This window comes from Hypomesus transpacificus, unplaced genomic scaffold (assembly GCF_021917145.1).
Source record: "Hypomesus transpacificus isolate Combined female unplaced genomic scaffold, fHypTra1 scaffold_203, whole genome shotgun sequence".
NCBI lineage: Eukaryota > Metazoa > Chordata > Actinopteri > Osmeriformes > Osmeridae > Hypomesus > Hypomesus transpacificus.
Genome location: NW_025813744.1, coordinates 79363 through 102563, shown reverse-complemented (window position 1 = coordinate 102563; position 23201 = coordinate 79363). Strand labels below are relative to the sequence as shown.

General features: G+C 41.7%; 1 protein-coding gene across 2 annotated transcripts; it reads right to left on the bottom strand.

Annotated features, from left to right (window-relative positions):
- Positions 1 to 1523: 1523 nt before the first annotated feature.
- Positions 1524 to 22625, bottom strand: LOC124462199 (butyrophilin subfamily 3 member A3-like). 2 transcript variants are annotated; one of them, XR_006955418.1, is made up of 15 exons: positions 21953 to 22625; positions 17455 to 17523; positions 16606 to 16890; positions 16054 to 16170; positions 15340 to 15363; positions 14945 to 14965; positions 14614 to 14634; positions 8227 to 8247; positions 7648 to 7668; positions 7327 to 7347; positions 5906 to 5926; positions 5736 to 5762; positions 5567 to 5593; positions 5222 to 5296; positions 2770 to 2857 (listed from the first exon to the last, which is right to left on the bottom strand). XR_006955418.1 is itself a non-coding variant. In XM_047013798.1 (14 exons), the coding sequence occupies exons 2-14, from the start codon at positions 17519 to 17521 to the stop codon at positions 2322 to 2324; spliced, it is 1209 nt and encodes a 402-aa protein (XP_046869754.1). In that variant the 5' UTR covers positions 17522 to 17523; positions 21953 to 22619; the 3' UTR covers positions 1524 to 2321. The 2 variants fall into 2 exon arrangements, 1 of the variants encoding a protein (XP_046869754.1); XM_047013798.1 differs by lacking the exon at positions 5222 to 5296 and having other exon boundaries at positions 1524 to 2857; positions 21953 to 22619.
- Positions 22626 to 23201: the final 576 nt, after the last annotated feature.

Below are 23201 nucleotides of genomic sequence, written 5' to 3'. Positions count from 1 at the left end.
GACTCGTTTATTTCTTTACTGGATTCAGATTGGTGACCTTGATTTAGTAATAGGTGTGTTCGACATGACCCAACTTCATGCGGCGCTGCAGCCGGCTGCAGGCGGCTGACTTGAAACAGTGAATTCTGGTTATACTTTTTGTCCGACTTGAGACGGCGCCGAGCATACGTCACTGTGACGTCGCCATCAAAGTACCGTGAGATTGTTTAGAGAACTGCCGGCTGTGTAGCCAAGCGCATTTTCTCAAGAGGAACTGCACGGGTTCAAGTGACGACACAGCTCATGATTGGCCAGACTCACACACGACAACTTTGTAATATTCGGTGTTAGTGTTTTGTAATATTCGGACACCTTCAGTTTCACCAACGCTCAAAAAAGTTTAATTAAATAAAAAATGTGTTGAAGAAAGGGTTTTAGTCAGCCTCTTCACTAACGGAAAGACTAAGTTTAATTATAAATAAAGTAAAGTAAGCAAACAGCGCTTGATCGGCCATGACTGACATCAACGCAGCAAACCACGAGAAGCTGGAATGTCCAACTTCACCGTTTTCAACTCCTCCCCGACTGCAAGCGGCTACTCTCGCCGGTCGTTTCATGCAGCCGCAGTCCATGTCGAACGCACCTATTGACTGCTGACCTTGATCGAGCAATGACAGGTGAGCTGAATCTTATTCAACTGCTTGAGATTCAGACAGGTGAGCTGAATCAGATTCAACTGCTTGAGATTCAGGGCCTCATTTACTCACATTGTGACCGCAGCTTAATTTGCGCCTTTGCCCAACCGCAAATAGCGGACGGTGTATTTCCGCCTTTTGCGTGGTATTTATCAAACCAGATCCTCGTTGGGCAATCAGCGCCCATTAGTGTGAATTAGCGCGCCGTTAAAAGACGGTAAAAATCGCCTGCATGTTACTGCCACCATAGGTGATTCGAGGAAAAGAAAAAAAATAAGTTCAGCGAACAGGAGCTACAAAAAATAGGCTACACACCCACTCTCCCTTATACCCTCCAAGCAGCGGTAATCTGCGTTTTTACTCAAGTGCGCTGCCTTTGTAAATACGGTGTTATGTCTTTACTAGGGATGGGTATCGAGAACCGGTTCTTGTTTAGAACTGGTTCCCAGTGAATCGATTCCTTGGAATCGTTAGCAAAATGAATTAACGATTCTGTTAACTATTCTCTGTGCCGTTGCGCATGCGCAAACTTTTATAGTTTATTCAGACTGCAGCAAACATGGCAACTAGGAAGAAGCGTTCTAAAGTTTGGTTATATTTCACATGCCAAAATGACCACAACGCTTGTAACGCGTGTAAAAAGTCTATTTTGTCGGAAGGAGGAAATACTACAAATATCAAGAAGCATTTGAACACACAGCATGGAGTGAAGTTACTGGAACGTCATGTGTTGGAGGCATGCAGCAGCGCAGCTAACGTTCGCGCTTCATCTCTAACTATCTAAGGTAGAGCTAAACTGCTCAAAAGTGATCACAACCACTTGCTACTGTGTGAAACAATTTGCCTTTATTGTGTGTAGTCGATCAAGTTATTTTCTGTCCCGTCGTTTGAAGCATACATTTTAGCTCCCGGCATTAGGCTCCCATTATTGATCACTTCACATTATCGGGGGGCGTGTGTTATCAGCAAACGTTCGCTTGTCCCATTATTTAACTGAGCATATCGATTTTTTAATCCATAATTAAAGTTAGCATTTTAATTTTTTAACCTTTTAATAGTCCTGTTAAATGTGCCTGAAAACGCCTAAACAACATACCCAAAGTACATTGAAAGCTGTTGTTGAACCATTTGGAGTACATGCATGTAAATGGTCTCTTTTGAAAGGTGACACTGAAGTTATGTCCCCGGTTGTTGGGACCCCTGTCAGTCCTACTGGTGTTGAGTTATAGAAGCTTGAACACAAGGAAACTGAAAGTTTCTATCTTCGACTAGATTTTGTTTTGAAAACAGAGGCCTAAAGAGGCCTAGAGGTGGTAGGTGTAAGCTCATTTCAAAGCCAGTTTAAGAAATGTGTTTAGAACAAGCAAGTGTGTGTGTGGGGGCGGGGGTGCAGGACGCACAGACCTAGTTGGCTGTAGAGGGGAGAATCAACAAGAGAATCGATAAGGAATCTAATCAATAAGCAGGAATTGATAAGGAATCGGAATTGTTAAAATCTTATCAATACTCATCCCTAGTCTTTACCCGCTATTTCACACCTGAAATGGGCGCAATCCTGTTAGTAAATGAGGCCCTCAGACAGTTGAGCTGAATCAGATTCAACTGCTTGAGATTCAGACCGGTGAGGGGACTCAGGTTGAACATCGTCTACACAGGACAGATAATCAGAGCAGCGGAGTTCTCACCAGAGTTACCTGGAAGAGCAGGGCTGAAGAATGGATAAAGTGTCTCAGTGAACGCACAGCCAGTGAAAGAGAAGATACGACACTTGGCCTCCACATTGTAGAAGGACACCATGCCCTCCTCATAGTCCACAAACACCCCCACCTTCTGGGGCTCCTGGCTCAGGTGGAGGTGGACTTCGACTTTAGTCAGAGCCAGGTATTTATCTTCCTTCAGTCTGATAGTCCAGTATCCACAATTCGGTCTAAAACCAATATTTTCCCCGTTCCTCTGGCAGGTCTCTTTAGCTACTCCTAAATGCCACTCAGTCTTGTTTTTGACCCGCACCTCATAGTAGAACCTGCCTGAGGAAAAGCGCTGCTTTCCAAGGACATTATGACTTCTACTATACCTCTCTGGTTTGTTAGGAAGAGCCTGTTTACTTCCATTACTCACTTGTTTCCCACCATTAGACAGGATGAGTCTGGGATGTGCAGTATCAGGGTCTAGAGTCACATCCACTGTGGAGAGAAACACACCATGGTGAACACATGAACACCCTCATACACCTAGAAACATACACTATGAACACATGAACACCCTCATACACCTAGAAACATACATTATGAACACATGAACACCCTCATACACCTACAAACATACACTATGAACACATGAACACCATCATACACCTAGAAACATACACTATGAACTAGGGATGGGTATCGAGAACCGGTTCTTGTTTAGAACCGGTTCCCAGTGAATTGATTCCTTGGAATCGTTAGCAAAATTCCTTAACGATTCTGTTAACGATTGTCTGTGCCGTTGCACATGCGCAAACTTTTATAGTTTATTCAGACTGCAGCAAATATGGCAACTAGGAAGAAGCGTTCTAAAGTTTGGTTATATTTCACACAACAAAATGACAACAACGCCACTTGTAACGCGTGTAAAAAGTATATTTCGAAGGGAGAAAATACTACAAATATGAAGAAGCATTTGAACACACTACATTTTAGCTCCGGCATCCGTCTCCCATTATTGATCACTTTACGTTATCAAGGGGCTTGTGTTATCAGCAAATGTTTGCGTGTCCCATTATTAAACTGAGCATATCGATCTTTAATCCATTATGAAACTTAGCATTTTAATTGTTTAACCTTTTAATAGTCCTGTTAAATGTGCCTGAAAACGCCTAAACAACATACCCAAAGTACATTAAAAGCTGTTGTTGAACCATTTGGAGTACATGCATGTAAATGGTCTCTTTTGAAAGGTGACACTGAAGTTATTTCCCCTGTTGTTAGGACCCCTGTAAGTCCTACTGGTGCTGAGTATTATAAGCTGGAACACAAGGAAAGTTTCTATCTCTGACTAGATTTAGTTTTGAAAACAGAGGCCTAAGAGAGAGGTGGTAGGTATTAGCATGGGCGTCGCCACAATGTAACTTGGGGGGGGTTATGTCCCCCTCACTTAAAAAAAAGTTGTTTGGACCCCCCCACATTTGCGATCAAAATATTAGTACATGACTGGTCTACTAGTCCAGCGATCTTTCCATTGCTTCACAATCAAATCCGTTCCACTTTATCAGTAGGGAAAATACCCATAGCAATAGAATTCCACTCCACGTTTTCTAGAAAAACAGCATCACGCACGCAGATTCAACTCCCATACTCTTTGATCAACGCATCACGCTTGCAACTAGCACTTCAGACATGACTGTTCCACAGACGAGATGGACATGAGTTTTTTTTTCGAGGAAGAGGAAAGTAAGTCAAAGTTGCCCAGTTTTCCCTTCAGTGGCCAAAGCACCCTTATGAGACATTCTCTGACTATAATTGCATTAGTTAAGTCACAAAGATCCTTCTGCTAACATTATGATTATAGCTAGCTAGATAAACAAACTTTTTACCTACATCTAGCACTAGGCAATACCATACTTTATTTACCCATTACAAGTGGAACAGCTTTAGTTGATTTCTTAATCTGGGTCTGAAATATTGTGCTTTTGGCCGTGTTCAGACCTAGGCGTCTGTTTCAGGGAGAAAGAGATGACAAGGATGTTTTTTCCAAGTAGCAAAAAAAATATGCTGGTGTTTTTTTTTTATTGCCATAAGAACCGTGAGCTAATTTGGAGTTAACGTTAGCTAACATGCTAGTTGTTCAAATGACTGAAAAAAAAAGAGTAAAAATTCTTTCAGAATTGTCTTCCAAATTAAACAAGATTTCTCAACTTGTAATTTTGGCAACTCGCAGAATTTCATTGCTACATGTTAGTCTGTAACATGAAGGCAAAACTGATTTAACCATTAAAACCATATATCATCTGAAAGCTTATACCCTCAGGATCTTATCTAATGAGACAAGAGACACGTTTCTCTCCAAATTAGTATGCTGCCCATGCATAATAAATGTACTATTGGTAGTACATGGCTGATTCATTTTTTGGCTGTGCCATTTAGGGAAACTGATTCAACCATCTTACAAGCTTACATCCTAAGGATGTGATCTGTGGAAGACTACAGGTTTTAACACACATTTGACAATTTCTGAACTTTCCAGTCATGCTTTAGGGAGATGCAAAAATGTTATGTAGCCTACATAGTAGGGATGGGCATAATTAATCGACGATCGATTATCGCTCATTAAGAATTTAGTCGATGACATTATTTGTTCATCGATAAAACTAATACGTGTTCTGTTTGCGTAGTGTGAGCCTTGAAGGAATGCCGGCGAGTTTTCATGTATTTCAAAAGTAAACATGAAGAGGTCACGGCGAAGTGTAGCGTGAGACCATTTTGACTTAAAAATGTGTTTGTTCACTGCCAACACTGCAAAGCTGAGTATAAATACAACTCCTCCACGACTCAAATGATGTAGCCTACCATTTGAAGAACGTAGCCTACATCCAACCCTGGTTAGTGGCGGTGCATCCTGCTCTCTGTGTTAGCACGGAGGAGCTGCGATGCACAACGAGCAGAGAAAATTACCCAACGGATCTGCAAGTCCATCGAGATGGATATGCTACCCTTAAGTATTGTTGAGAGCGAAGGTTTTTATGAAGCTTTGTTAATTAGCCGGGAAAAAAACCAGGGTCAGGGGCTGCATGCAGGGGCTGCATGCAGGGGCTGCATGCAGGGGCTGCATGCAGGGGCTGCATGCAGGTCTCGTCCAGGTCTCACGTCTGCACACTGAGAATCACTCAGAACACAGACACTGACCACACTGACCTGCATGACGTCTGACGACTTCATAATCTGAAATATACAGTTTTGATTAATTAAACATATCTATACATTTGATTTATCTCTACATTGACAACATAATGACATGCTGCCTTCTATTTTACACAAACAATAGCACCAGTCATTACATTAGACTACCATGCTGTATATTTACCTTGGCACCCCCTTGTGTTTACCAGATCTGAGTAAAGAACAAGATGTGTTCAAACACAGCATCAGTAGGGAAGACAACTTTAGACAAGTTATAATTATGATTCAAGCTGTATTATACAAGCACATTCACACAAACATTATGTTTCCCTTCACTCCAAGGTTTCTACTCACCCAGCTGTTCTGAAAGGGTTTCTGTAGATACAGACAGATGCATGACTGAGGTCACTAGATCTCAGGGTTACAGCCTGACAATGTTCTGTCCTCACCCATCCTGCACCACCCTGACTACCCTCCACACCTACCTACACCATGACTACCTACACCCTGACTACCTACACCCTGACTACCTACACCCTGACTACCTACACTCTGACTACCTACACCCTGACTACCTACACCCTGACTACCTACACCCTGACTACCTACTCCCTAACTACCTACACCCTGACTACCTACACCCTGACTACCTACACCATGACTACCTACACCCTGACTACCTACACCCTGACTACCTACACCCTGACTACCTACACCCTGACTACCTACACTCTGACTACCTACACCCTGACTACCTACACCCTGACTACCTACACCCTGACTACCTACACCCTGACTACCTACACTCTGACTACCTACACCCTGACTACCTACACCCTGACTACCTACACCCTGACTACCTACACTCTGACTACCTACACCCTGACTACCTACACCCTGACTACCTACACTCTGACTACCTACACCCTGACTACCTACACCCTGACTACCTACACCCTGACTACCTACACTCTGACTACCTCCACCCTGACTACCACCAGCCTGACTACCTACACCCTAACTACCCTCCACAGGTATCTACATCCTGCCTACCTACACCCTGCCTACCTACACCCTGTCTACCTACACTCTGACTACCTACACCCTGACTACCTACACCCTGTCTACCTACACCCTGACTACCTACACCCTGATTACCCTCTTAGGTAGCTACTAACAGTGGGCATATTGTATGCTAAGCTGTACAGAATATTATATAAACTTAACTATATTTTCTTTAAGAAATACAAATGCATGTAAGACTGAGAATATAATGAATGGTGTGAACAGTAGGGGGCAGCACAGCAAAATACTGATTATCTTGTTCTGGTCCATGTTTATCCAACTAGCTAGGTGGCGCTGTCAGATAAAATGAGGGTCCTAGAACTGTGGTCCTGAAACTATAGTCCTGAAACTGCAGCTCTCCGGCTTTGCAGGTATATGATACTCCCTATTTATGGTCAGACCAGGAATACTGATATGAAGAGATACAGCAGTACATCACTGTTTTTCATGCTTGGTAACAACCATGTACATCTAACATTGTGCTGACAACCTCTTCAACTCTGTATGACATCAAGTTATCAAGATCTTTATCAGTGTTCTAATAACAGCTGAACAAGAGGAGACATTCCTGAACAGTCTCCTGTCCTGACAGTGCAGTTAAATCCACTCTGCAGGAATCCTTCTGACAGTTCCACCATGCTGCACAGCTGATCTACCATGACAGTTGTGCTTCAACATCATCATATAGTGATAAACTGGATATCACTTACCCTTCTGATCAGTAGTTGTATCTATGAATGAAGTGAGAAGACAGTGGGAATCAGATATATGAATAACAGAATCTGTACAAGAACTTGGATCTATAGTGACCAGCTGTAAGGGCACCTTATCACTACCTACTGTACTCTAGTGAATAGAAGCACGTAGAATATTACATCTAGAGATAATGAATATTGTTTTTCTGTCCTGACAGTGCAGTTATGTCCACTCTGCAGGAATCCTTCTGACAGTTCCACCACATTACAAAACTGTTCTACCGTGACAGTTGTGCTTCAACATCATCGTACAGTGATAAACAGGATAATACTTACATTTCTCACGATTGAGCTGATCTGTAAATGAATTGAGAAGAGAGACAGTGAGAACATCAGACATATGAACACCAGCATCTGTATAAGAACTTGGATCTATAGTGACCAGCTGTAAGGACACCCTACCACTACCTACTGTCCCTCTGATGACGACACTAAACAGTCCTGACCCTACTCCTCAGTCAAGAACTACCAGTGTGAACAGTAGGGGGCAGCACAGAGATATGAATGGAAAGACTGGAGATTTTAAATGAGGCTTTCGGTCCCATTTGTGGTCAGACCAGAGATACTGATATGAAGAGATACAGCAGTACATCACTGTTCTTCATGCTTTGTAACAACCATGTACATGTAACTACCCCTCCAACTCTGTATGAGATCAAGATATCAAGGTCTTTATCAGTGTTCTAATAACAGCTGAACAAGAGGAGACATTCCTGAACAGTCTCCTGTCCTGACAGTGCAGTTAAATCCACTCTGCAGGAATCCTTCTGACAGTTCCACAACGCTGCACAGCTGTTCTACCATGAAATATGTGCTTCAACATCATCGTATAATGATAAACTGGATATCACTTACCCTTCTCATGAATGATCGATGCTGTAAATGAAGAGAGATGAGAGACAGTGAGAATCAGACATATGAACACCAGAATCTGAACAAGAAATTGGATCTATAGCAACCAGCTGTAAGGACACCCTACCACTACCTACTCTACATTAGTAAAGAGAAGCACATGGAATATTACATGTAAAGACATCTGGAGATAATTGGGTGTGCCTTGCCTTCGGCAAGGGCACAACCATTGTAATCTCACATATTATTGTTGGAATGCTGCTTCAGCATTCCAACAATAATATAACATTCTTGGAATCTTTATTGTTGGAATGCTGCTTCAGCATTCCAAGTATTGTTCTTTGAATCTTTATTCAACTTCTTCTATTTCTTCCGCGCAACCTTTCAGCGCCTTCAAATCTTCAGCTATTAAAACCGTTCAGCTATCAAAAAATTCAGCAGTTTCAGGCCATGGGCGCTATGACTTTTCAGCTTTGTACCTCTTATGGTTGAATTAATATAAATCAATATTCATAATATTTTTAACATGGGTTTCCAATGGAGTTCTTTCAAATCCTTTCAAACTTCTTAAAACTTCTTCAACTTCCAAATCCTCCTTCCTCAATCTTTCAGCTAGAGCCACCATTTAAACTTTAAAACGTTGACAAAACCCAAAACAATTTTTACATAATTCAGCTTTTTGATATCTATTCAACTTTTTTTATATCACTGATTATGTTTCGTGACTTTTTCAAACCGTTTCTGAGATTTACATGGGTGTTTACGAGAAAGCCCTGAGTTCAGACTGAATCGCTTAGAGCGGAGGGGAGCTTCGGATGTCGTTGAAAACATATTTCTAGTTTGCCACCATTGCCACAATTTTCGCTCTTCATGCTTCGTTTTTGGATCAATAGATAGCTAATTTTGTGCTGGTTGTAGACAGTTGTCTGTGGAATCTAAAAGACTTACACATTTGTTCAGAGCCCCACGAAAGCGAGACAAAGTCCACCTCTCGCCCCATAGAGACCAATGCAAATGTGGTGACAAATTCGTCACAGAAAACAAAAAATAAAGATTTATAAACTGCCGTTATAGTCGTATTTCTGAACGCACAGACATATAAAGGACATCTCTGGTTTCGGCAGAGTCTTGGGTCTCGGAAAATATCTTTATCTTTTGGATTGGACCTATAGTTTTGCGTCTACGTTAACTTGTTTGAGGTGTGGATTCTAGCTACATTTCTGGTATTCTCTGCCCTCAGCGCATTAGCAGCCACAGCTGCACCATCACCGTGGCAACCACACAAACAAGCGCCAATCTCTTACACAGGTGATTGGTATTAGCTGATTAGTGGAGACACAAGACAAGCTATTCAGTCAACTCGTCTCATTAAAAGACTAAGAGCACAACAACACAACTACAACCACTACTGATACTGCTATATCTTATGCCACACTACAACTACTAATTCTGAAGATGCTGCTAATATCTCTTTTGCTAACTACTATGCTAATGCTACTGTTTTGTTCTACTACGCCACTGAGTGCGTTCACTTGACCATGAGAAATCCGATAGTCAGTTTATGCCAATAATACAATTACTCCGTTTACAGGTGTAATTAGTAATGTGATTACTCAAACACGTCTACATGATTCTTTTTATTAATCCTTGTATGGTCCACGGACAAACGTGCACCATCATCCTTCTGCAACAAAGTGTCGCCGTGTCTTCCTGTATCAGCCCTACTACTGCTGTATGTTTCATTCAATCAAAACATTGAATCCTACAAAGAAAGACGAGTAAACGCACTCAATGATAGGCTACATCTGCTACTGACATTAATATACCAACTATAATTTCAGCTGTTAAAACTATAATATTCTTGTTACAACTATAGCCTACTTCTTCTTCTGTTTAACAGTTCAACTTTCAGCTTCTCCCGCATTGTAGGCAATTTAAGCTCTTAAAGCTTTGTTGATGCAGTTCAGCTTCCACACTGCCTCTTGAAATTCAACTATTTATTCGATTGCTTCACAACGTTCAAACGTATTCTCCCGCATAGTTTTTAAGCACTGAGCTTCGTTAAATGATGCAGTTCAGCTTCCACACTCCCTCTTTTGTGTAAGTCATACATTTGTTAAATTAATTTCAGCTTGAGGGTAATTTCTGTATTTTCAGCCATTAAAAATAAATAAATTCAGATTTCAGCATTCCAACGCATTTTCAGCAGGAAATGCATGTTCTAGTTATTAATATTATTTATTTTTGCCCCCCAAAACTTTGTTAATATTTGGACTACATAGACAACCTCAGTGTCAAACGTTTCGTTTTGGTAGGAATTGAGTTGCTTGTATTGGGATTTACGTTCCGTTGCACGGTTAAAGTAGAAATTACGTTTTTGTGGCAAAAAGTGAAGCTAACGGTGGCTAACTTGCTAGCCACTGACGCCACTAACGTCACCAACGTCACGAAAACTCGTGTGACTGTCTGGCAGAACATTAGTTTAGCAGCTCGTTAACTTCTGGGAGATGACTAGGCTAACTGCTTTACTGCAAGGCAGCTGCAGAAACGCCACAGGCAAAGAGGCCTGGGTGATAACTATTTGCTCATTTTACTTCGTGATATGACACACAATTGTAATGTTTATTGTACAATACAAGCTAATATCTTTAAGGAAGAACATCTACTTTCGGGAGTATTAATGGGAAAAAAAACGACAAAGCTACTTGAGAATTTGAAGGTTATACCAGAGAATATCTAATAAAGAGAAAACTCCCACTCTCGGGAAAATTCCGGGTTCTGAACTGGTTGCAGTTCCACTCAAGTTCCATATGAGGGCGCTAACGGTCGAGTGCAGAATGAATGGAGGTCTATGGACCTATACCCCTCAAAATCCACTTTTCTAAGGATATAATTTTTTGTCTAGTAATTTGAATTCTGAAATCGAAAGGGGAGGCAAAACAAATACACACCACTGGGTGTTAGATTTTTTTTAAAGTCGCCTTTCTGTTCTAAAAAGCCTTTGAAAATGGCATTGACGTCATACACATCGTACGACTAGAGCTACTGCTTGACGACAAGCTCTGGTTACTTCCACTTTACTCTCGAGGCATCGACAACACAGCTGACAGGTTAGGCTCTCCCTGTCAATACACATGCTAGAAAGAGTTTTGGCTTGCTAATGTTATTGCTAATGTTGCTAATGCTCTGACATTCTGGTTCTGCTTCGGATGCCATCAAGCAGGATCTCTGGTCGTAGTCAGTCCTTCACTAACCAATCAACATTCGTTAGCAGAATGCTAGCGTGTTATGGGCAACAACGACTTACCCTGTAAGAAATCAAAAGAACATAAGTACTCGTTCATTCAACTTTTGACCTGTAATCCATGTTGAACATGCAAAAACTATAATCAAATCTGAAATTTATCAACAACAATCAGGCGAAAAAGGCAAATTTAGCCGTTTAGCTCCATAGACTCCCATTCAACATGCACTCGACCGCGACCACTCCCGGTGGAACTCTGGTGGAACTGCAACAGAATTCGGTACAATGGGGCTTAATAGGGAGTGGGCAGGCTCTCCTTAAACAGGCTCTAGTTATACTGTCAAACTGACTGAAGAACGAAATAACGACGTGAAATAATGAAGATAGTGTGGCTCATTGGCTAGTCAATTCCCATGATGCAAGGCGGTTAATAGTGTAAAAATGTGCTGATAAGTTTGACGTTTGTTCGAAATACAAATATAACTTCATGAATTTCGTTTTTAAATGTGTGCTTAGAATGTAGTGTTTTGTTGCATGGTAATTGTCATTGTTGTGCTGGTTTACCATTGTAACCATGAGTTAAATGACTGTTTCGTTTGATAAATTTACATTTATGCATTTAGCGGACGCTTCTATCCAAAGCGACTTCCAAGAGAGAGCTTTACAAAAGAGCATAGGTCACTGATCATAACAACGAGGTAGTCCCAAACGTTGCAAGCAGCCAAAACATGAAGCATACATTGTGAAAAAACTAAACAAGTGCCAAAAGGGAAGACCCATAAGAGCATGCAGTTATACAAGTTACAAATTAAAATTAAAACAACATGAACCACAAAAAGTGCAGGACTGTACCTGTAGAAGAACAATCAACTGTAAAATATTTCACAGCGAGTACAAGACTTAACTTCGTTATAACTAACCTACAAGAGCAACAAGTCACTCAATAAGAGTCATTGTGATCCTGGAGGAAACTAACATCAAGTCCAGCCAAGCATTCCTAAGTGCCGTTGTACTCCTTGAACAAGTGCGTCTTGAGCCTTTTCTTGAAGGTGGGGAGACAGTCAGTGTCCATGATGGAGGTGGGGAGCTGGTTCCACCATTGGGGAGCTAGGCAGGAGAAGAGCTTGTGTTGGGACCGGGCAGTCTTGAGCGGTGGGACCACCAGGCGGTTGTCTGAAGAAGACCGTAGGTGACGGGTGGGGGTGTAAGGTTGCAGGAGAGACTTGATGTAGTCGGGTGCAGTCCCGTTCACTGCTCGGAAGGTCAGTACCAGGGTCTTGAATCTGATACGGGCGTTGATGGGTAGCCAGTGGAGAGAGATGAGGAGCGGGGTAACATGGGAGCGTCTGGGTAGATTGTAGACCAGGCGGGCCGCTGCGTCTGGGTAGATTGTAGACCAGGCGGGCTGCTGCGTCTGGGTAGATTGTAGACCAGGCGGGCCGCTGCGTCTGGGTAGATTGTAGACCAGGCGGGCCGCTGCGTCTGGGTAGATTGTAGACCAGGCGGGCCGCTGCGTCTGGGTAGATTGTAGACCAGGCGGGCCGCTGCGTCTGGGTAGATTGTAGACCAGGCGGGCCGCTGCGTCTGGGTAGATTGTAGACCAGGCGGGCCGCTGCGTCTGGGTAGATTGTAGACCAGGCGGGCCGCTGCATCTGGGTAGATTGTAGACCAGGCGGGCCGCTGCGTTCTGAACCTCGGCGGGTTGCACATGCTGGGAGACCAGCGAGCAGCGAGTTGCAGTAGTCCAACTTGGAGAGGACCAGTGCTTGGACTAGCAGCTGGGTGGAGTGCTCAGACAGGTATCTCCTGATCTTCCGGATGTCGTAGAGGGTGAATCTACAAGACCGGGAGACTGCGGCAATGTGGGCCGTGAGGGAGAGCTCGTCATCCATGGTAACCCCAAGGTTCCTGGCAGAGGATGAAGGGGTCACCGTCGAAGATCCCAGGGTGATTGACAGATCGTGGGAGATGGAGGGTTTAGCCGGGATGATGAGAGGTTCTGTTTTGGCGAGGTTCAGCTGGAGGTGGTGCTCGGTCATCCAGGCGGAGATGTCTGTGAGGCAGGCCTCAATCCTAGCTGAGATCCCCGGATCGGTCGGGGGGAACGACAGGTACAGCTTCGTGTCATCAGCATAAGAAGAGCTGGATTCATAAATGTTGATGTCTATGCAGTAAGTAGCTTCTTTCAGAATCTGCGGTATGACATTGTGAGGGCCCCCGTTCTCGCCATGTGACGCTAGATCTGAGGCGTCTGAAAGGCCCCTAACATTTTAATTTATTAGTAAGTCATAGTAGCATTTAATTTATTAAGTCTACTTCTTGAGGTACTTACATTAATTGAAAGTGCACTTGAAAGTATTGCAAAGTATACTTGGAGGCTCTTTAGGAAGTATACTTCATGAACTGAAAGTGCACTACACATGCTACTTTAGAGTATTCCAAAGTATACTTTGAAGTACTTTAGGAAGTACACTTGATGAACTGAAAGTGCACTACACAGGCTACTTTGCAGTATTCAAAAGTAAACCTTGAAATACACTATAAGTGTACTTTAAAGTGTACTAAATGACCTAAAAAGTGGGCCAATTCAGTTTACTTAGTACAAAAAAGTATATAAATAAGTACACTGCTAGTATACTTTTAGTAACATGATAACAAATACAAAATAAACTTGAAGTATACTTCTTTTTTGTAAGGGTGAGGTTGCTGATCACCATTCCCTCTTGCAGGGGAAATGAGAAGACAACTATTTCATTCTACTCTTCGCTCTTAGTATTTTGAGTTGTAAATGAGCAGAAAAAATATGCTTTTAAATATATGTAATCTTTATAAATAAGTAGGCTATGCATTTTTATATAAAATATACAGAAATATCAGTTGTAAAATGTAATTTAAATACGGACCTCTGCAACCAACGCAAGCACACCCTACAATTTCCCCAGAAATTGTACCCTCTCTAGTTAATATTGTTTTTCTGTCCTGACAGCTTTACAAGGGGAGACGTTCCTGAACGTGCTCCTGTCCTGACAGTGCAGTTAAATCCACTCTGCAGGAATCCTTCTGACAGTTCCATCATGCTGCACAGCTGATCTACCATGACAGTTGTGCTTCAACATCATCACAGTGATAAACTGGATATCACTTACCCTTCTCATGAATGAGTTTATCTGGAAATGAAGTGAGATGAGAGACAGTGAGAACATCAGACATATGAACACCAGAATCTGAACATGAACTTGGATCTATAGCGACCAGCTGTAAGGACACCCTACCACTACCTACTCTACATTAGTAAAGAGAAGCACATGGAATATTACATGTAAAGACATCTGGAGATAATTAATATTGTTTTTCTGTCCTGACAGTGCAGTTAAATCCACTCTGTAGGAATCCTTCTGACAGTTCCATAACGCTGCACAGCTGTTCTACCATGACAGTTGTGCTTCAACATCAACATATAAACAGGATATCACTTACCCTTCTCAGAAATTAATGTTTCTGTAAATCAAGTAAGAAGAGAGACAGTGAGAATCAGACATATGAACACCAGAATCTAAACAATAACTTGGATCTATAGTGACCAGCTGTAAGGACACCCTACCACTACCTACTCTAATGATCAGTCTTTTGTTAACAGTTGTAATTTAACACCACTTTACATCTTACCTTGAGACCACTCTGCAGTAGCAACTGCTGTATAATCTTAGTTTACAATGAGTCAGATGGTGTTTTAAATGTACAATATTATCTGATAAGAACATACACTGACCATCTCAAAACATTAGCCTTTTAAGAATATGTTAACCTTTCTATACATGCTCTTGTCCTGACTGTGAAGTCACTTCCCTCTGCAGACTAATGGTGGTTATTACCTGTGTCTGTCTTCAAACGCTTCACTGCAAAAGAAACACAGAGGTGGGAGAACACAACAGTGAGAACACAACAGCTGATCACATATAGAACATGACTCTGTAGAGGTCAGATATAGAACATGACTCTGTAGAGGTCAGATATAGAACATGACTCTGTAGAGGTCAGATATAGAACATGACTCTGTAGAGGTCAGATATAGAACATGACTCTGTAGAGGTCAGATATAGAACATGACTCTGTAGAGGTCAGATATAGAACATGACTCTGTAGAGGTCAGATATAGAACATGACTGTAGAGGTCAGATATAGAACATGACTCTAGAGGTCAGATATAGAACATGACTCTGTAGAGGTCAGATATAGAACATGACTCTGTAGAGGTCAGATATAGAACATGACTCTGTAGAGGTCAGATATAGAACATGACTCTGTAGAGGTCAGATATAGAACATGACTGTAGAGGTCAGATATAGAACATGACTCTACAGAGGTCAGATCAGATAGAGAACATGACTCTGTAGAGGTCAGATATAGAACATGACTCTGTAGAGGTCAGATATAGAACATGACTTTGTAGAGGTCAGATCACATATAAAACATGAATCCACTCATGGATCATTTACATGTAAGACATGAGATTTGACTAATGACATGACTGTGAAGAATAATTGAATGGAATATGTCTGTCAATCTGTTATTCCTCCATTATTTACTTTTATGTCTTTGTCTCTTCACCAGGACACAGATGGCCATAGCTAATCCCACGACACAGACACCCAACACCACAGCCACGGGCACTTTCCAAGAGTAATTTTGATAGAACAGCTCATCTGAAACATGCATATTTAAAGCAGAGTTATTATTTTACACTTGTTTATACATAGTGCTGCAATGTCTGTCTATCACTATGTATATATTGGTTTGTAAAACCGTATATTTTATTTTATTGTACTTTTTACTTTAATTCTAATTCCACTTAGTTACTGCTTGTTATGTACCCTTAGAAATAGTTAGTCCTCATATTTAAATTTAAGATTTCTATATGTTTAATGTATGCACCTTCCTACCAAAGCAAATTCCTGTGCAAATTTTGTGCAAACTTTCATGGCAAATGAATCCCATTCTGATTCTGATTCCTTTTTGTTGTGGTGGTTTTGTGATGTTGTTGTCCTTCCTCTCTTATTCACTAGTAGAAATTCCCACATTCCCAGAAAATACCAAACCTTCTGGATTCTCAGAGGAAGATGTGAGGCTCAATAACTCACCAGGAACATGAATCCTTGCCGTCTCATCTCCCTTCAAGTATTTCTGTTTAACTCTACAGTTGAAGAGGTTTCTATCTGTCTCCTGAACAGTGACACTCAGTCTGAGTGTGTAGAGTCCCACAGAGTCTGTGTTCGTCTCCAGCAGAGGATCAGCAGAGAGAGGGTCTCCTTCACTGTCCAGCCACACCACCTCTGGTTCAGGGTACCAGCCTTGTGTCTCACACAGCAGAACCATCCCTGCCCCTATGTGTCCCTCAATGGAGACCACTGGCTGAGATCCTACAGCTACAAACACACAGATACAGATTCAATCAGGTTTTAGAAGGATGGCCTTAGTTTAGGCACAATCAGCAAGTTACAGAAACTGAACTTGAAAAATTAATTCACCTTTAACATCGACTAAAGGATGATTCGATGCTCGAATCATCCTGCCAATTCATGGTTGGTGACATAACAGAACAATTGTAACTTCCTTCATCAGTGCCTTTAACCCGGAGCAGCTTCAAGGACACAATGCCTGTCTTCAGTTCCTCTATAAACAGAGCTGTTCTCGTCCTGAAGGATGGATCCTGATTCTAATTGTCATCTCTGCCGTCTTTGTAACGATGGACGAAGCGGCCATCTCTGACCCACTCTACTATCATGTTCTCAGCACTGATCCGGGACTTGATGGCAGAATGATTGTATCACCAGCTTCAGCAAGGATTTTATTAGTTGGAGTAATAATATCAAACCTTCCTAAAAAGAGACAAGAACAGATACAGTCTCTGATACAATAGGCTACACTCACATACTGTACAGATAGCTAGATGGTAAAACACAACAACTCCATGTCAGTGATTTGTTTACCGCAGTCTGCTGTGTGGAGCAGTAGGAGAATAATCCAGAACACACAGCCAGGCAGGGTCAGCATCATTCCTGAGGATACGGTTAGCATAGGTTTATTAGGTTAGTATAGGTTTATTAGGTTAGCATAGGTTTATAAAGTTAGTATCGGTTATTTCAGCTACTGGTTGCACTATCAGCAATATTGCACTATTGTACTACACTTGTCTTAGGTTTGTATTATAGGTTTCTAAGGTTAGTATAGGTTGGTATGTGTATTATGTGAATTTAGAGGTTTAGTATACTGTATTGAATATTGTATAGTATTGTATATTAGGAGGTTTAATATATTTTTGCTTATCATAGATGTAATCTATGTTCTGTGTACTTATATGTCATGTTATGCCAGGATGTTTAGCGTCGTCTTGTCGTAAGAATATCAGTGCTCGGTCTGGCCCTGTGTTGTTCTGTGCATCTGACAATAAAAGACTTGAACTGGAACGAGGACAACATCCTCCACACACAGCAAGGCAGGGTCAGCATCATTCCTGAGGACAACATCCTGAACGTGAAGCACTCGCTCAAATATATCTTTCATAAACTTTCATGATCAATACGTCACATTTTGTCTTCTTTTGACTAACATTGGATTTTATCAAGGCAAAAATGAATGTTGAATAAAGATGTTATAGATGCTGTAAAGTGGAATTGAAAATGAGTTTTAAGTTCATCACACCACAGAAGAATGTGTTGTTAACTACCCATCAAAATATGAATGAAAAAAACCACTGCCAAGTATGTTAAATTAGGATTTGAAATCGTGAGAAATTCAGAGTTACAGTCTTCTCTGCTTGAGACTGGGGAGCGTGTCGCCTGAAGGAGATTAAGCTCCACCCCCTCAAATGTATTGAATTTAGCAACAACAGTAACACTAGCTAAATCAACTGCAGATATCAGAACAGACCTCCCTGCAGTCTCTGAGTGTTTTATGTGTTAATCACTTTGTATTTACATCGTACCAGCTGAGGAACAACCGTCTGTGATCTGACTTAGATAGGTCGCTGTGACGTAGATAGGTTTTCTAGTTGCGAGTTGCAACACTTCCATAGACTCCCATTGTTATCGAAGAATGCGGAAGTAAAGCGTGTCACATTCGACCTATAGTTCCCAACACTGTATTTTCCACCGTTCAACCCCATTCATTTTCAGTGTCTCCAAAGCAAGTGAGCTGGTAAATTGATGATTTTTTTTTTCATATTTCTACCACCACATATCAATTGTTATTAGTAGTATTTTATATAGCCAGCTTTAGATAAAGTTTATCGTAAGATTATAGATTGTTAGATTCTAAATGCAGTTAGAGCTAGACTAGAATCCAACGTAAGCAACACTTTTACTGAAGCTAGCTAGAGAGCATGTGTATCATAACCGCCCGGTCCCAACACAAGCTCTTCCCCTGCCTGGCCCCCCAGTGGTGGAATTGTCGTAAATAATTATTCCAGTTCCCGTGTATAGTGAAAATAAATCAGAGTGTCGAAGTGCGGAAAATCCTAAGTCCGTACAAGTCACAAATAAACTAAGTCCAAAGGTTGAAAAGTATTCCAAGTGTAGACAAGTGAAAAATAAACTAAGTCCAAACTATGAAAAGTATTCCAAGTGTTGACCCGTCAAAAATCAGGCTAAGTCCCAACGTTGCAAATTATTCTAAGTCCAAACCAGTCAAAAATCAGGCTAAGTCCCAACAGATGCACTGAAACTCAGAGTATTGATGCAAAGGTTTATTCCAACACAGGGTAAAAAAGGTATCCAGGTGAGTAAGCTCCCAAGAGCAGACTGTCCGTTTCTCTCCGGACAGTCCCTTTTATACTGTATTTTCTGCCTATTATTTGTGTCATTTTTTGCTATTGGTACAATACAGTTGGTCACAGATACATTATGCATCCTCACATTATTGGTATCTTTCTGTTGATGACCATTTCTACGCTTTGTCACCCAATTGGCCCCTATACTAGGGTTTCTGATTACAGAAGCTGGGTCACGTTGGCATCTCTGTCCTTGCATAAATCTGACCATGTCCAGGCTCGTGTTGGGTGCACACTTATCTTGGTTTGGAGGAGTTTTCCTGCAGCTTGGCCTTATGTGTACGTTCTAATTTACGGCTAGGCCTCTGCATTCCTTAGAGTGGTACTTCCCTATCTTCCTTTGCTAAAACCAACGTTTCACACCTCTATTGTTTTTACTCAGTCAGAGCTTAGCATCACATTTCCCATAATACAACTTAGAGTATAATATAAGGAATAATTGAGACATTCACTTTTCAATTAGATAGTTCCATAAATCCCATAGTCCCATCTCCATCATTTTCAGCAGGGTGACGTAATTTTCTTCATCAGAATCACCTCCCCACCTCCATCAGAGACACAGACTGTCTCTCCACCTTCAAGAGAAGGCTCAACACGCACTTGTTCCGGGAGTACAATGGTACTTAGGAATGGTTTGTTGAACCCAACGCTAGTTTCCTCAAGGATCACAATGACTCTTGCTTAGACTGTTGCTCTTGTTGGTTAGTGGTAGCTGATTTAAACTGTTGTATTATATTTAATCCTATTTTTATTGCTTTCCTACAGGTACACTTGCACTTAGAGATTCATGTTGTGTAATTGTAACTTGCTTAACTACATGCTCTTATGGTTTCTTCCCTTTAGTACTTATTTTTGGTTGTTCACAATGTGTACTTCTGTTTTTGGCTACCTGCAATGCTTTGGGGCTATCTTGTTGTTATTATCAGTGACCTATGCACTTTGTAAAGCTCTCTCTTGGAAGTCGCTTTGGATAAAAGCGTCTGCTAAATGACTAAATGTAAATAACCAGAAGTCAGTTGGTTTATAGTCTGTCAAATTAGTTGAAGTTACTCTTCTCGTATTAGCCTAGTACATCTGATTAGAACTAGCAAAAATGTATTGCAGATTAAGGGGTCCCCTATCGTCCAGCTAGCTCTCAACGCTCGGCAGTAATTGCAGGTCCACTCACTAAAAACTAACTTGACCCTCTCACTGGACATATTGTATAATAAAATGTTTTATTGAATGCAATTGGTTGCCATGTACATTCTGTTCTATTTACTAAACTCCTCTTTGTCTTAAATTGAGCAGTTGCTGGTGTGATTGCTATTTAGATTAGATTCAACTTGCATCAAGTACTACAAATATAAATGTTATATAGTCAATTGTAAGTGGGCTGATGAATAAAAAAAACGTGTTTAACAAGTCCCATTTCAGGGCTCGGCATTAAGGCTTGTCCAGGACAAGTGGAAAAGAAATGTACTTGTCCCACTGGACAAGTTAAATCTCGGAACAAAATTAAATGCCATGTTGCTTAACGTTATGTGCCACTCATTACGTCTATTTAACTGATTTTAAAGTTGTTAACTTTTTTCCTCTGTCTTTCAGTGAAGTTGATCATTTCATCTTGGTGAATTCTTCTCCAAAGAGGTCGAAGAGGACAGCCTTTAAGAGAGAGAAAGCGATTCCCCATTGATCTGTGGCATCAGAACTTTGATTTGGGTCACGAAAGAAATTTGAGTGAGAATGCGTTGCCTGCATAGTCTTATGCTGCAGCCATGTCTTTGTCCCCCCTTACACAGTTTTGACGTTCGCCTTAGTCAGACTCGGGTCACTCACTGGCACTGAGTGTGTTCACAATGTTGTATTTCACACCATTCAACACCAAAAAAACTTCAGGGAGGACTGCTTTAAGTAGATACGAGACAGCAGTGGGGTTTTTGGAACTACAGCGAGCTACTTGAACCAAGTGATCATGTGTCAGCGAGACCAAAGCGTGTCGCAACTCTCTTTTTATATGGCTCTGGCCCCGCCTATACAAAACCTGAGCTGAAAACGGGAGCAAAACTGTTAAACAGTCTTAACTCTACATTTCAGTGCGATAAAGTTTTCGCGCTTTCACATGCTTTCAGGAACTAATTTCACATGTATATAAGGTAGCCTACTGAGAAGCAGGGGCGTAGGCACGGGTAGGCCTGGGCAATTTGTTTTAAGGCCTACCCAAAAACGTAAGTAAAAAAACCCTGAAAAAAAATGCGTATTTTTCTAGACCTAACAAAAATATTTTTCTGGTTACGCCCTTGCTGAGAAGCAAATCATGGAATTTGCTTTAAGCGTCTTTAAGAACAAGGGTTCTCAGCCTCATTGAAGGTGTGGCGTATACATTTTTCGTAAACCACACTTTCTAAGGATTAAATCGGGCAAACATTCAAGTGAACCATGATGTCACCGTCTTATTTGAGCCTTGCCATGGAATTTAGAGCTAGGTAAATCACCATCAATTGCAGATTTAGCATTTGTCGCCCTTACAAGAAAAATGAAGATTGTAACTGAAGGCGGAAACGAACATTTTACAAGAGGTCGTATGCGTACGCTGTCAAGTCAAACTAACATTCAAAGCATTATAGAATGTTATCTTTTTTTTATAATTCCAATAACAAATATATGATCAGTATACAAACCTAGTCAAAGTCCGTCGTTCTTGCAAAACACGAAAAACCCGTTCAAGAACCACGTACCAAGCTGGGAGATTTGAAATAGCAATTTCTTTCACTTTCGTTTTTGCGGTTGTCACATGACAAATGCCAAAACAGTCAGTCGAGGGGTGAGGCTTTTATCGATTAATGAGAAGTCGTAGTTTACTATTTAGGACAGCTTCAACATTTTCACACTTTGTCCTACATTTCAGGAAGCACAGGGCTTTCAAGAGTTTCTGATTGGATGCTAGAAACTGTATAACTCAAGACAGTTCTCAACTCGGCAGAAAAAGTACCTCCGTTTGCTGCGCCTCGTCCAAGTGTAGCCTACATCGGGATAAGTTATCCCTTAATTCTCCGCATGAGAAACAAGGTGTTGCGTGAGACCGTGAGAAATGGTTGAAATGCTCGTCGAATGCGTGAAACTTGAGAGCAACAACTGAAGCAACTGGGTTGTGAAATACCTGACATAGGAAGTACTAAAAATTATAGCACTTCACTTACCTTACAATATTTACTGTAGCCAGGGGGGAACATATGAGGCCAGGTGTGTCAGGTAGGACACGGAAATAAGGTGCACTACCTACGCAAGTCATAATTGGAGTTTTTATTAATGTTTTTTTTGTTAATATCGTTGTTTTGTGTGTTAATGTTGTTGTGTTCCTGGGGCTGGGGTGGGGGCTGGGGTGGGGGCTGGGCTGGGGGCTGGGTGTGGGGGCTTGGGTGGGTGTGGTGTTGTGGACTGCGTCTCTCTGCCTCCTGTGGAACACTGCTCCTTCTCAGGCAGCCGTGTCTCACTTCAGAGGTAAGAGATACACACACACACACACACCCACACACACAGAGAGATACACACACACACACACACACAGAGATACACACACACACACACACACACACACACACACACACAGAGATACACACACACACACAGGGATATACACACCCCCCCCCACACACACACACACAGGCGCAGTTTTAGGCACGGGCTGACTGGGCAGCCGCACGGGGGGCGTCACGTGGGGGGCGCACAAGCATTAAAAAAAAAACATCTCTGCGCCGCAAAGCAGTTTTCCGTTATCTATCATTTCACTTTGTGGGGAATTGGCATATTGGCGCCCCCCTCAGGCAGCTGCAGGCACCCCAGCTCTCCCTCTCCCTCCCCCCCTCCAGTACCAGGCCTGTGAAGCCCACCTCCTGACCCAGGAAGTGTGTGAAGTTGCTGACACTGTGT

Bases quoted from the DNA above. Each gene is read 5' to 3' on its own strand.
- LOC124462199 (XM_047013798.1), bottom strand. From the start codon at position 17,521: ATGATGCTGACCCTGCCTGGCTGTGTGTTCTGGATTATTCTCCTACTG. The intron at 16,171-16,605 runs GTGAGTTATTGA...TGCATGTTTCAG, and splicing joins GGCAAGGATTCATGTTCCTG to ATGAGCTGTTCTATCAAAAT. The intron at 2,858-5,566 runs GTCAGTGTGGTC...TTCTCTCCACAG, and splicing joins AGTCGTCAGACGTCATGCAG to TGGATGTGACTCTAGACCCT.